Consider the following 13,966-nt stretch of genomic DNA (forward strand, 5'->3'; position numbering starts at 1 on the left):
TCGCTGATGGGGACCGGAGGCAGAGACACTGTCTGTCCGACTGGGGGCGGCGTTGGACAGTCGCTTTATGCAGGCATCCCTTCGTGCAGCCCTCCAGCTACCCCCACCACCCACCTCATCCTCACTCAGCAATTCAGATTGCATGCAAATCCAGGAGCGTCATTGTGGCCGTGTGCGTGTGTGTGTGTGTGTGTGTGTGTGTGAGAGAGAGAGAGGGAAGTGGGGGGGAGAGAGAGAGAGCAGAGAAGTGTAGTTGCATTCCTGGAGAGAGATCCCTGCCCCTTCCTCCTTCTTCCTCCTTGTTCCTCTCTTCCCTCCTGGTCTCCCAGCCGGCGGCGGCAGAGAGGGATTTTGAACCCGGGCTGCAGATGCGAGGCGCAGGGCTGCTGGCTGAAAGACACACGTAGGCAAGTTGTGGAAAGGAAGCTCGGTGCAGAATTCAGACGCATTCGAAAGAGTTTGGAGTTTGTTGCCGGACGCAACGGGCGGCCACACTTGAATTCGAGGAAACTTTTCGGGCTACAGCCGTGTGGTGGTCATGGGTTTCCAGCGGACACTCCGGGCCGGCCGGACAGCGCTGCTCCTGGCCGGGCTGCTCGTCGCTCTGGGGCAGCTTTGCGCCGCAAGTTGCCCGGAGAAAAACTTGGAAGACAGAGAGGAGGAAGCCAACATAGTTTTGACCGGCACCGTGGACGAAATAATTAACATGGACCCGGTGCACAACACCTATTCCTGCAAGGTAAGTGTGTGCATGTGGTTTCTGACACGACGGTGAAGGAACCGCAGGAGCGCGCAGAAGGAAAAGACACCTGCTAACAGGTTTCATGAAGTCCCGCAAGTGAAATTAGCACTGAATATTTGTACCCAAAGAAGCCATTAGCACCGAGTTTGAGTTTCTCTCAAACGCATCAGCAGCTTGACTGGAAAACATTTTACAAACTCATTGATCCAGAAGCATTTGGCAGCGGTGACATGGACACTGACAGTGAATCCACTCCGCCTTCAGACACAGATCGATGCTGTTGTTTTTGGTCTTATTTCCACAATTATATAGCTGTAAGGCAGGTCTAACCGACCATGTAATCATACCAAACATGTTGCAGCAGGAAACTGGTTCCTCAGAGGCCCCTGACTGTTAACTCTCACTTGATGTCTGTCATAAATGTTGAAAACAAGGAGCTTGTGGCTGCAAGGCTAATATTCTGAACCTTCATTTAGTCTGCAGTGTTGCTGACACATTGCATCGCTTGCACTTCAGATCTGTGACCTCTGTCCTTGAAGACAAAGTATTTAATTTGTAAAAAGATTTGCAATATTTACGTAAGAGAAAATAAAATGTCATTTTCTTAGCAGAGAGCACCAAGTGCTATAAGGTGTGTCCAAAGCCATAAAAATGTCTTGTCAGGCATTACATTGTCATTAGTCAGTGTGTGAAACATCAAACCTGAAACATGATTTAGTTCTGATTAATAAACATTATTATAATGCAGAGGAAAAAAACATTCAGCAATCCACAAATGAGCTAATTTTCATTCAGGAAGCTTCCTCCCTCCATCCTCATTTCTTCCCCATTCATTGGGAAACTAACTTTTGCACCATCATGGGCTTGTGGTAGGCCACTCTATAATCTGTGAAAAATAAACAAGCTGTGTTTGGTCAGCTCTGTCGCTGCTCTTTTCCTCATCGCCCACTTGCTTCCTGTCTCCTGGTGAATGAGACTGGAGTAGATTAGAGACGCATGGCTCTTGTTCTAGAAACAGAAGCCACCAATAAACGCTGAAAGCCACAGAACATGTAGCGGAAGAAGGAAAGCGTTCCCATGACTGTGCATAAAGCAACACTTTGCTGCGCTTCTGAGATGCAGTGAATGTCAGTGCATGATGTATTATAGACTAGATCTCCAGTGGCCAGACAATCAGTATCAGAAAGCCTTTATTGCCAAGTGAGCTTGCACACACAAGGAATTTGACGTGGTCACATTCTTTGTATGTGCGAACGATGAAGTGTCCTTTGAGCCAGGCCTCATCCTTGATGATACGGCCGTCTCAGCCGCAAACGTTGACCTTGGCGTGATGGATGTCGTGATATTGGGTGGAGGAGAGGTTCCGGGTGATGATGACATTCTTCAAGTTGTCAGAAGACATGCCACAACGCATTGCCAACATGAGCTCGCACACACAAGGTGTTTGACCGCGTCAAAGTTGCCAAATGCGAGCTCACTTGACACTTGGCAAAGTCTGTATCTTAAACTCTTGGATGAGATTTATTTAAGGAGAAGGAATCAGTGAATAACTTCTACAGTGAAGTCAAAAACTCCAACCTATCATCACAAAAGCATAAAGCTCAGTGAATCTCAGAGGGAAGGACTGATTCTTGCATAAATGCATCTTGAATGCATCTTCTTGCACATTTATGAGTGTATGTTTCTGGTTTTCAAGAACGTGCATTTTTCTGTTGTCGTTCTGTAAAGGTGAGAGTGTGGCGCTACTTGAAAGGGAAGTCCAACGTGAACCGTGAAATTCTCCTGGATGGCGGCAACAGGGTGATGATTGGTGGCTTTGGCAACCCTGGGATCTGTGACAACCAGGTGGCAACGGGTGACACTCGCATATTCTTTCTCAACCCTGCTTCAGAGTCCATGGGGCCCGAACATAAGAATGAACTTATGCTCAACTCAAGTCTGATGAGGATTACCCTGCGCAACCTGGAGGACGTGGAGCACTGCGTAGAAGGTAAGCAGCTAGTTAACCGTGCACAGAATAAGACCCACAGTAGGTCCTGTGTGGGACAGCACTAGCACTGAGTCCAAAGTGGGTAAAACTTGTATTGATAATCATACACGGGAGTTCATTTGTCAGCTTATCAGCACTTTTCTTTGCTATTTCATAAGTCAGTTTGCTGTGACGTGTTTCGATATAGTTCTTTACATGTGAGGAATGCTGTGCAGTATTTGTACATCTCTTAAAGCAGCCAGGATTTCATACAGCAATAACTGCTGAAATGACATAGCCTCAGGTACACAGCGTCAAAGTTTCCCTGAAGTCTGTGAAACAAGGACACCTGAGTCATTATAGGAGCTTTATTGCCATGGTGAAGTTCCAGTCGTTCCCAGCAAAGCCTTGACGTGGGTGTGTCTGATTAACACCTTGAGGACAGGGCCTGAGTGGTTCAGGGACGATTCCCGACCTTTGCACCTTGTAGCTGGGTCATTTTTATTAAATCAGAGGAGAAACTCCTGAACGCTGATATACACGGCAACACAGGTTCCCACATTTTTTTTACAAGTGACTCATAGGTTTTCATTATTTTAACTTCACTGTTAAAAAAAGACAAAGACAAAAGAACTCCTTAACTACACAGAGAGAGTGACAAGCAGAACGCAGGCACCGAATAAATGGATCACCCTTGCACACACAGAAATTCTTTCTAAGAAGCTTTTTGAATTTGAGACAGTAGAAAATGAGTGATGTTTTTTAAAAAGGCAGCTTGTTCAACATATTTGCATACCAGAACTTCATTGCGAAGCAAATTAAGCAGTGCTATCCTCCTGAATTCGTTTTTGGGTGAGAAGTAATTTGTCAGGTTGTTATGAGAGGAACTATGTGGCCATGACTAATAAATCTCAGCATCTACTGTGACTGTAGCAGCCTGCGCCCCCATGCCGGTGAGCAGTGAACTTGCTGCGGTTTAATTTCTACTGGTGCTTGACAATGTTGGCAGCTGTTCAAAGTTTGAATCTAACAGTCCCTCTAGGCCAGGAGCTTTGGTAGGAAATGAATCAGAGCACGAATCACCTTGCAGAAGAGTTGAAGGGTCTATATTCTGGGTACTTTCCTCTGAACAGTTCTGGGTGGCAGGATGTTCCAATGGATGGAGCTTGTTTGCAGTGTTAAGTTGCATTTGGCACACATATAAAACTTCTTCTGTTTGTCTGTCCAGGCACGAAACACTGCACTGCTAACCTTTTTATTCAACCCCCTTTTCTTCCTTTCGGATCCCTGTTGTGGAAAGGGGAGTTCCTTGGCTCTGACAAACTGTCTAGAATGTGCCCCTTTTTGTTTCAGTGCTTTGTATTTGAAGAGGGTTTACTTCGCATAACCTGATTTTCTCATATCGTCTTACAGTCGAAGGAATAGCTGTAAGAAAGTACTTCAAGGAGTCACTAGGCAAAAGTTAGACTAAGCTTTGTTATAAGAAATACACTACCGTTCAAAAGTTTGGGGTCACCCAGACAATTTCATGATTTCCATGAAAACTCACATTTTTATTCATGTGCTAACATAATTGCACAAAGGTTTTCTAATCATCAATTAGCCTTTCAACATGATTAGTTAAAACAATGTACCATTAGAACACAGGAGTGATGGCTGCTGAACAGTTCCCTAGGAAGGTTTAGTAGCTTTTTCAGCACAAATCATCCAATATGCAATATCCTAAGACAAATGTCAGGTGCAGGTCCAAATTAAAATCTTTTACTTTGCATTTGGAGAGTGATATTGGGCCCCGATAATTAGCTTGAATGCCGTCTTCCAGAGCAGACTGAGCTGTGACGTTTGGTCTAGGGAAGAGTTTTAATTAAGACAGTCAAGTCAGATCCCATCCGTTCTATGCTCCCCTCCTTGAGATTGTGGGATGTTAGCGCAGCGGGACAAGACTCTACCTGCCGCAGTACTCATTGTACCCTCCTCTGCTTTCTCTTCATTCTTGACATTTTGGATAGCTGGGATAGACTCAGGAATGCCTGGCAGAGTGCGATGTGGGGAGGTACATTGTCTGAGGTGGAAGAAAAAAGGCTTTGTGTGAGCTCCTTGCCACTGAGAGTTTTGAGAAGGACACGGACGTAAGAGAAAATAAGCTGAGTGATGTAGAGTGAAAGAAAAACAGAGGAACATTTTTTTTGTGCATGTGAGGACATGGGCTGTGAAGGATGTTGTGTTTGCTGCGGCATATTTGTTCGAGTTTGGATCAGGACTGTGTGAATATTGATGCCCTCGGGCATTATGTTTCGCGTTTTTTCTTCTCCTGTTGTCTTCATGCTGGTTGGTGGCACTTCAGGGCCTCTCAGTCCATGTGTGCGATCACTTAGCCTCAGGCATTTATCTGCCACAGAGATGCTGTCCTCAGAGGAGTGTTTACAAGATTTCAGTAAACACCTGCAGTGCCAAGTAGTTCTTAAATTTCTGTCCGCCATTTTCACCATGAAGAAAAAGGCCTTCTTTTGTGTTTCCTAATGTCTTATCTCTACTGCTTGCTGAAATAAGAAACTGAAATGCCAAAAAACTATAGCTCTTAAAATGTACCTCGTCTGCATTGTTGAGTTTGCACCTTGTCAAGCCAGATAAGCAGAGGGTCCTCTGGCGCAGAACCTCACCCTTTGTTTGGTCCTCCAGCTACTATTCAGTGAAATGTTACCACTGTCAGCTGTGCGGTACACAGAGTTGTTAGATAATGTGTTTATGGTATCAAACAGTCATCTGCTATGTCTTTGAAAACACAAATGAAGTCATGGTTTTGTAAAAGTGGATGAAGGAGGCAGTTCAAGGCGCAACAGAACTCTGTCCTTACAATTTAAAGAGCTAAGAAGATAAAAAAATGTGTGCTGTTTTTATTTTCATTTCATTTTTTCTAGTTAGTGACAACAGAGGCAGAAGGCAGAGGTGTTGGGGGTTTTTCAGAGAGGAAGCCCTCTTGATGGAGAAGTGTTGAGTGCACAGGGAGATTGTATCAGTCTCGCTCTGTTTATCAGCTGCTTTTGTTTCAGCTCCTGATGACTTGATGCCAAAGTCTTTCCCTCAAGGCCCTGATGAGAAACAGCAACAAAGGGCTGTCTCTTCCTTCTTTCTTGATCTCTTTCCTTTTTTTATCCCTCACTTTTTAGAGCGGGAGAATTGCGCCAGTCAAAAGTCATAGTCATGCAACAGCTGCATCAGAGACCGTTTCTTTGTCCTTTTTTGAAGCATCTATTTAAGTCCATAATAAAGAGTGCAGCTAGTGTGCACGCTGTCCTTGTGGGATGTTAATGAGCAGCATTTTATGGCTCAACATACCGCTGACTCTTTATGATTTGTGTGTACAGCAGTCCAGAAGCCCACTGGTAGTGGGGTTAGCCAGGCATGTTGAGAACATGATGGGGGTTCTGATTTGCCAGCAGGTGGTCTTGCTTAATGATGGGTGAGCAGACAGTCCTGTGGAATGCTCCTCAGGGTGGGTGGGATGTGGGATGACTGTTTGAGCCCCCCTTCGCTTCTCCTCCATTGCTCCTTCAGTGAATGAGCTGAGGTCTTGCATGAAACTCTTGAGTTTTTTTTCCCCACTGTTTGTGCAAGGAGGAGACCAGTAATCAGCTGGAATTCCTAACCTGGCTGCCTCCTCCTTCCTCACCTTGTGGATATGTGAGGAGATAATGATAGAATGATAAGAAAAAGGAGAGGAGCGAACACTTTGGTTTTTACTTGCAATTTTTCATAACACACGTGCCAATCATCCACAGGTCAGTTGACTCCCTTGTTTCATGAACTATTGAAGACTTGCTGGAAAATGCAGGAGTCCCTTTAGTTAACCAGTGACTGAAAGCCCTCATGCTCATGTCATGTTGCTGAGATCCTTTTGTATGTCATGATTAGCTTTGCTGCTACATCATGATCTGAACTGAAGCCTGTTACATTATATCAGACTTCTGCATGCTTTCCCTGGAGGTTAATTTAATTTCACTTGTATTAATTTCCTCTGAGTTTAGCTGAGGCTGTTTTTATTTCAGGTGAAGTGGTCCACCTCCACTATAAAACACTCTGGGAAAACTTAGAGCATGTTTGCAGCCTTATAATTAAAATATTAAGCTCCGCTACCACCTGCTCATGTTGGTTGATCAGTACTTCACTGTTGCGCAGTGTAACATGGCAACCTACCATTTTCCCAGGTAGAAAAACACATGGATTGTGGGTAATTCCAAAGGAGAGATGGAATATTTTTGTGTGAGAACACTACCGAGCCGCACCCAGATGACTGAACTAAAGCACTGGGGTCTTTATCCAGTCCATGTCTACACAAGCTGCCTTTTGTCCGCAGGGAGTCATGGGAAGTCAAGAAGAGTGACTCTAAGGATTGGATCTTTCTCAGGGTCCTTGAATGGATTAGGCTATACTCTAAGAGTGAGAGTTCATTTGCTTGCCGCAGAGCTTTTCTCCAAAGGTGTGCCCTTGGTAAATCTGTGTACCCTGTGTAGCTTATGTCAAAGCATTTATGCAGTGAAGTGAACAGAATTGGCCAAATGGAAAGGCTTGATGGAAGGCTTTGATGAAATAAGCAACAAAGGCTTGAAGGGAGAAACAAGACTAGTGGACATGTTTGCCAGCAAGCCCAGAGTCTCCAGAGTTATTGCACATTTTAGATTTTAATTAAAAATGCGGGAGCAGAGAGCCTGCTTGGCATAGCGATAAAGGACTGAAATGAAAAAGTCATGAAAGATGGAGAAGAGCAAAGGAGGAATGGACCACTTAACGGCAGTCTGCTCACCTTGGCTTGTATCCCAGCCTGGACCAAGAGTGTATCACTCTGCTGCTGATAAGAATCACAGATGGTATTGATAGTACGCAAAGACACCTACATGTAGTGACATGCCTGTCACCACTTGTGAGATGTTATCATGCTCAGAGTGTATACAGAGAAATACTGTGTAACATCAAACCTGTCCAAATGTACTGTATATGGTGTGAAAATCATAACTCTTAATTTATTGTTGTAATTTATATGCGTATACTTGCTTTATGCGACAAGAGATGATTATATGTATTCCTTTCTTTGTTACATGCCTTTGTCTTGTCCTGTGCCAAACCCTGCTCTACTTGTTAGCTTTGTACCTTAAACGTAAAAGACTTTGACAAAATGCGATTTGATGCTTCCTCCAGCCACAACCTAATGTGGTTGGAAAAGACCCCTCTGTTACCATTTTAGTTCAGAAAGGGTTCTGTTTGGTAAAATGCATCATGATCAGATCATTTAGTTAGTAATCTGGCGGTAAAGATGGCCATCTCTAGCAAACATCAATCCAACCATTTTCTCCTGTTTAATGGCGGTGGGTCTTGGTGGCAGCAGGCAGCAGCTGGTTTCTTTTGACACGATGAAGCTCCTCAGAGCTCCTCGCCTGATCTGTTCAGCTGCTGTACAGAGGAAACCCATTTTGGCCACTTGTACTCGTGATCATTCAGTCAATTCACTCGTGTTTCACCATCCAGCTCTGTTTCCTCTTACTGCTGATGCTGCTCCAATCAATCTCTCCATGTCACACTAATAAGTCACACATTTTTTCATCACTTGTGAACATGAGACAATTTCCTTGGGACAGCAAGTCACCCCCAACCCAAAGGAAGCAATCCCCTGGTTTCCAAGAGCCCCTTCCATGGTTCTGTTAGCTCGGTGAAGCTAACAGAACCATTTTATCAGCAATAAGCAGAGATTGACAAACTGCTACAATCCTCACCCCGAATGCAAAGTGTCTCAGAATATTAGAGTCAGGATTAGAGACAAGGTGAAACCTTGACGAAGTCCAACACCCATCACAAATGTGAATACAAGCATCGCCCTCACTTTGGCTCTGCAAAGACCAGATCCCTCGTAGCAACAGTCCCTCAGTACTCCCCACACAGTTCCCCATGGGACATGCTCATAGGTCTTCTCCAAGTCTAGGCTTTAAACAAACAGTGTTGTTTTGAAGCTAATGACATTGAAAAGAAGATGTAAAGTTAGCTGATGTCAAAGTCCCAGTTAAGCCCTTCTTTAGTTGAGGACCAGGAAAGTGAAATTGACCCTGGATTCTTTGAGCAGGGCCTTGGATGTACAGTGACCCGGAAACTTCTCTCTTCTGTCCCTGACATAAAGAGCTCAGAGCAGCAGTCTCCATGAGATCTGGACTCCTAAGGGGAACTGGATCTGTGACAAAATTCCTACTACCGGGCCCACATTTCTGGAGCAGGGCAGCTGCTGTGGCTACTTACTGTCAACAAGCCAAAATCATCAGGTTTAGAGAGAAGGGCTTTGGTGAGAAAGCAGAAGGAAAGCAGAAGCCTCAATGTGTTTTGTATTCAGGTCAGTTCAGCTGTCACTCTGGAGTTTCTCAGATCAAGAGGAGACAAGGGAAAAACATACGCATGTTTTTTCCCCTGTAAAATCTTTTTTGTTGTAGGATACAGTAGGGACTACTAGTTTGACAAACTGTAACTTCGACATGGAAATCTCAGGGTTAAAACTTTCCTTTGTTTGTAGCGAATGAAAAGAAAAAGACGGGTATTTCTTTTAGATTAGCCATGGCTGGATTCAGACAGGAAGAACTGGGTTCAGAGTTTAATTACTTTCTGTCACCCTCTGCATGTAGGCTCGAGATGCACTGACCCAATGCTTTTAAATTGGAACTATCGCTGTTGTCTCATGGTATGTACCTGTTACATATCACCATCCATACGCCTTCCAGTGCAGCTAGTTATATAATGCTGGTATCCTGGCTTCCAGGCGTTTCTGTGCATCTAAAGCAGTTCTTTGGGAAAGCTTTTCCCAAGATTAAGAGATTTTTGTGTCTAATCCCATCCATTTTCTAATGCACATACAGGAAGAAGGGTAGACTCGATAGAGGGGGTCCCATGTTAGCAAACAAATCATGGGATGTGCAGGCTTCTCCAGTGTTATTTTGAGTCAAGTCTCCCTTACTTCCTTTCCTCCCCCTCGTCCATCTCCCTGTCTGTGGGTTGTCATGGTGAACACAGGATGAACATCCTTCGCTCCCTTGTAACTTGTTCTCCGTGCTTCCTCCTGTGTTTGCCATTATGTGTTTATTTTGCTTTCTACTTTCAGTTGCCCTCTTCAATCATGTTCTCACGTGATGATGATGACTTGCGCATGTGTCTTTCCATCATCGTTTGTGTGTGCACAAGCCTGTCCGATGTTTCACTGTCGCACCTTCGTAACAGGCATGGTTGATATGTGGCAGCTTGCTGACCGATCATATTTTGGGTTTTTGTCTCCACTCCTACCTCCTAACAGATCCTAGAGTGTTTCGTTATCTGACCTGTCTCCCCCCTCCTGGCCTCTCTTCTGTATTCTCACAGTCGTCATCTTCCTCCTCCCAGTGTTCCCATCTCACTGCACTTCCACCTGTAATTAGATTGGAATCTCATGCCCTGTAAAGCTGTCATAACCCCAACAACCAGGTGCACTTCTGCAGCCTCTGACCTAATTCTGTTTGCCTGTCTCTGTGTTTCGGTCTTTCAGCTTCCTCTGTTAAAGACATCAGATAAATGATAATGCTGCTTTATCAGAACTTTCACATTTCAAATGGGAATTTAGAAAAAATTAAGTTTGACAATTAAGACTTCTCAAGACTTGTACATTTTAAATCTTACATTTTAAACTTGCTGTTTAAAATGTAAGAAAGTGCCTCAAGCGATGTCATTTGAAAATCTGAAGCTACAAAGAAAGGAGCTCCTCTTCTGTGCTTGGGACTAGGGGGTGATCAGGTTTTGAGTTGTGTTAGTGTAAACTTTTTTGTACTTTAACCCGATACTACCTGTCTGAGGCTAAGTTAAGCTAAGCCGCTGCTAGAGCAACACATCTGAAGTGTTGGTGATGAGTTGTGTTTTGAGTGTCAGGTTTGGACAAGTAAAAATATGTGAAATAAAAAAAGTCTGTTGCATCATTGTTGAATCTTTTTTATAGCTGTCCAGCATAAGTCTAGCAGTTATAGGAGTACATTGCTAAATGAGTGGAGTTTCTGAATACAATCCAAATTGCAATAAATCAGAAATATCCCAAATATGTTTTGAATGTTGGCTTATCTGAACTTGCTAAAAAGGAATGAGCAGATTGCATGTTATGGTGACACTTGATATTTGGCTGGTGATACAAATGTCATGGACAGTTAAGGGAATTAAACAAAAATGAGATTACTACTTTGGGTATTTAATGCCATCTATGATGCTAAAGATTCCTTTGCACTCCGGACTTATGGAATTTATGATATGTGTCTTCTGAAATGCTCCTTAAGATGACAGCTCTTCCCTGGAGATTGAAATCTCTTAGGAATCCTCCCTCCCACCCTCATCCCCCGCTCTGCATGCCCTCCAGGCTGACAGATTTAGTCTGGCTGCAGGGAGGCACTTGGTCTGACCCTGTTGTTTTAGCCAACAATGGCAAGGACGTGATGGCTTTCAGAGACAAACAGAGATAACTGGCAGAGGATATCACACTAGCATGAGCTTGTGTCTGTACACACACACACACACACACACACACACACACACACACACTCCCTCCCCCCCCACACACACACATAAACACAGAGACACAGACTCTGCTGTCTTCCCGTCAAAATGAAACATAAGCATACTACAGTATGTTTTTGACTTAGCTGTTGCACTGTGATTACTTTCAACGACGACCAGTTTCCGGACTAATGTACAAGCAGCGGTTAAATCAGGCCGGGGCTCAACGCCAAATTCTCAGATGGACTTAGTGGTCTGTTGGAACTGAGCTCACTCTCCTCAACATAACTCTTTAAATTGCTTTCAGACTTTGTCATTCCCTCAACAAATATAAGTAGAATCTTACCCTCTTTTCGTTGACTGTATTAAAACAGCTGTAGCATCACACAGCGCCATACCACACAGCAGTTAGAGAGAGGATATGAGCTGATATGTTATTGTGATCATCCATCCATTATCTATACACCTTTTAATCCTCTTTAGGGTAGTGAGGGGGCTGGAGTCTATCCCAGCTGGCTTAGGGTGAAGGCAGGGGACACCCTGGACAGGTCACCAGTGTATCACAGGACTACACATACAATAAACAATCACACTCACAGTCACACCTGCGGACAATTTAGAGTTACCAGTTAACCTCAGCATGTTTTTGGACTGTGGGAGGAAGTCGGAGTACCCGTGGAAAACATGCAAACTCCATGAAGAAAAGCCATATCCAGGATATACCCAGCACCATCAGGGCTCTTCTGCATTTTCTTTTTCAGCAAAACCCCAAATGCCATTTCCTCAAGAAAATCACATTGTTTTCCTGGTTTATAGAGGAAATTTTTGCAGAGCGCTTAGAACTTTGCTTAAATGCAGGAATATTTACAGTAGTGGTATTATAGCATGAATGGACTTCATCCAATCACCATTAAACAGTCCATTTGCTACTGCGGATACTTTAGCTATTAATAATAATAATAATAATAATAATAATAATAATAATAATAATAATAATAATAATAATAATAATAATAATAATAATACCTTTCATTTATAATGCACTTTACATATAAAATCTCAAAGTGCTACAATACATTTAAAACTGCTGGATCATTGTCTGTTGTAAAAACATCATTACTAATACTAAGAAATTCAATAATGGCAACTAATTTTTTTTCTGTCTTGACACAATTATAAAATGTTTTTGGGGACACGGAACAGACCACAATTACTTTTGTTTTCATAGGCAACATCTCTGAAAGAATGTCAATATAATACAAGCTCGCTGAATACCAGGGCCAGAATCTGTCTAACAATATAAAATAATATTATCCCTGAATCTTTGACTGGTCAGGCTCTCAGAAGCAAATGAGTAATAAGAAACAGTTGTGATTGCAAATGGCATCAGCATGCAGTCAGTTGTGGGTCTAGCTGTCAGAGAAAAATACTGTTTTCTCTGAGACACAAGGGGGACATTCTTAGTTTTGGTTTCAAATCAGAATTGGAAATCTACTGTCATTCTTGATTTAGAAGTTATTGTGTGTATTTCAAAAGCATCAAGGTGTTATGTTGGTTTGTTTTCCGGTGTTGTGTATCCAGTAGAAGCCAGTTTATTTGCTTTGTAAGGGATGGGGTGCAAGTACTTGGAGGGAAAATAGGTCTGCAATAGAGACAGTGTGAAAGATTGTATAACAGGGAGAAAGGAAGCAAGGAGGTAAAGTCCAAGATTAAAGAGCACAAGTGATGGAGAGAGTTGGAAACAGAAGGAGAAAGATGGGATAGAAGAAAAAGGATGAAAAGGGTAAATGGAGTAAAATAAAAGTAGAAAAGAAGATACAGAAACTGCAAGGTCAACTAAAAGTTCAAGCTAGTGAAAAGACAGGATAAGGTAAGAGAAAGACCAGAATGTGGGAATAAGATGAGAGGATACACTTCAGTATCTTAATGTCTCAGCACAAAACTGAACATATTAGCCAGATACCATTAGAGATAGTGTTTTTCTGTAATTTGGCGGAACACACCCTCTAACACACCCCTGCTATGTGATGCCTCGAGCATCAAAAAATAATTAAAATGTCTTCATTATCAGTCATCTCTTCAATTGCTGCTGCTTTTCTCCTGCATTGCGCTGAAACCTACCACAAAAAAAGGAAGCAGACTTGAGACAAGTGCCATGGGGCCGCTTTTGGCATTTTCCAGCAGAAGCATGGCGCCTAAGAGAGGCTTGGCCTGAGGTAAAATGTTCTATCAGAGACTGCAAGCTGTTGCCAGAGGTATGCCCAGATCAGCCTCTCTGAATCCCTGAATTCCCCCTTATTGTCACTCTTGCACACTGTGGCCTTATTACCATACAGCACTGTTAGCCATTTTGAAATGTCCCCGAATCCTCCTGTGACCATAAGAGCAGTAACAGTAACGACTACAAAAAAGTTTCTACATCCGTCTCTCGGAGAGATGATATTCCCCCTGCTCTGAGTGGGTAGAGGCGTGCTCTGGAAGAGTACTTGAAGCAGACATGTTTGAGAGGGCTCTTAGAGGAATATACGAGCACTGAGATGGATGGAGGCGTTGAGTGTGGAGAGCTTGGGTTTGTCGTTCTAGTTTTTCAACAGACTATGTGGCCTGTTTGGACTGGTTGTCAGAAAAAGAGTATCGGAGATAAATCTGGCTTTACTTTCTTTGCTAGTTCACTGCTGCAGAGTTTCTTTGTAAAGGACAAAACAACATTAATCTCTCAT

At 43.3% G+C, this 13,966-nt stretch overlaps 1 protein-coding gene across 8 annotated transcripts in view; it reads left to right on the forward strand.

Moving 5' to 3' along the window:
* The first annotated feature begins 225 nt into the window (after positions 1 to 225).
* Positions 226 to 13,966, forward strand: part of agrn (agrin) — a 309,753-nt gene continuing 296,012 nt past the window's right edge. For 4 of the 8 annotated variants that reach the window (XM_055013257.1, XM_055013256.1, XM_023268417.3 and 1 more), the window contains exons 1-2: positions 227 to 739; positions 2,471 to 2,732. In XM_055013257.1, the coding sequence (XP_054869232.1) occupies positions 539 to 739; positions 2,471 to 2,732 (463 nt within the window). In that variant the 5' untranslated portion in view covers positions 227 to 538. Of the gene's footprint in view, positions 740 to 2,470; positions 2,733 to 13,966 lie in introns of all 8 variants that reach the window. The other 4 variants (XM_035947335.2, XM_055013259.1, XM_055013260.1 and 1 more) reach the window with 2 other exon arrangements.

This window comes from Amphiprion ocellaris, chromosome 8 (assembly GCF_022539595.1).
Source record: "Amphiprion ocellaris isolate individual 3 ecotype Okinawa chromosome 8, ASM2253959v1, whole genome shotgun sequence".
NCBI classification, from domain to species: Eukaryota; Metazoa; Chordata; class Actinopteri; family Pomacentridae; genus Amphiprion; species Amphiprion ocellaris.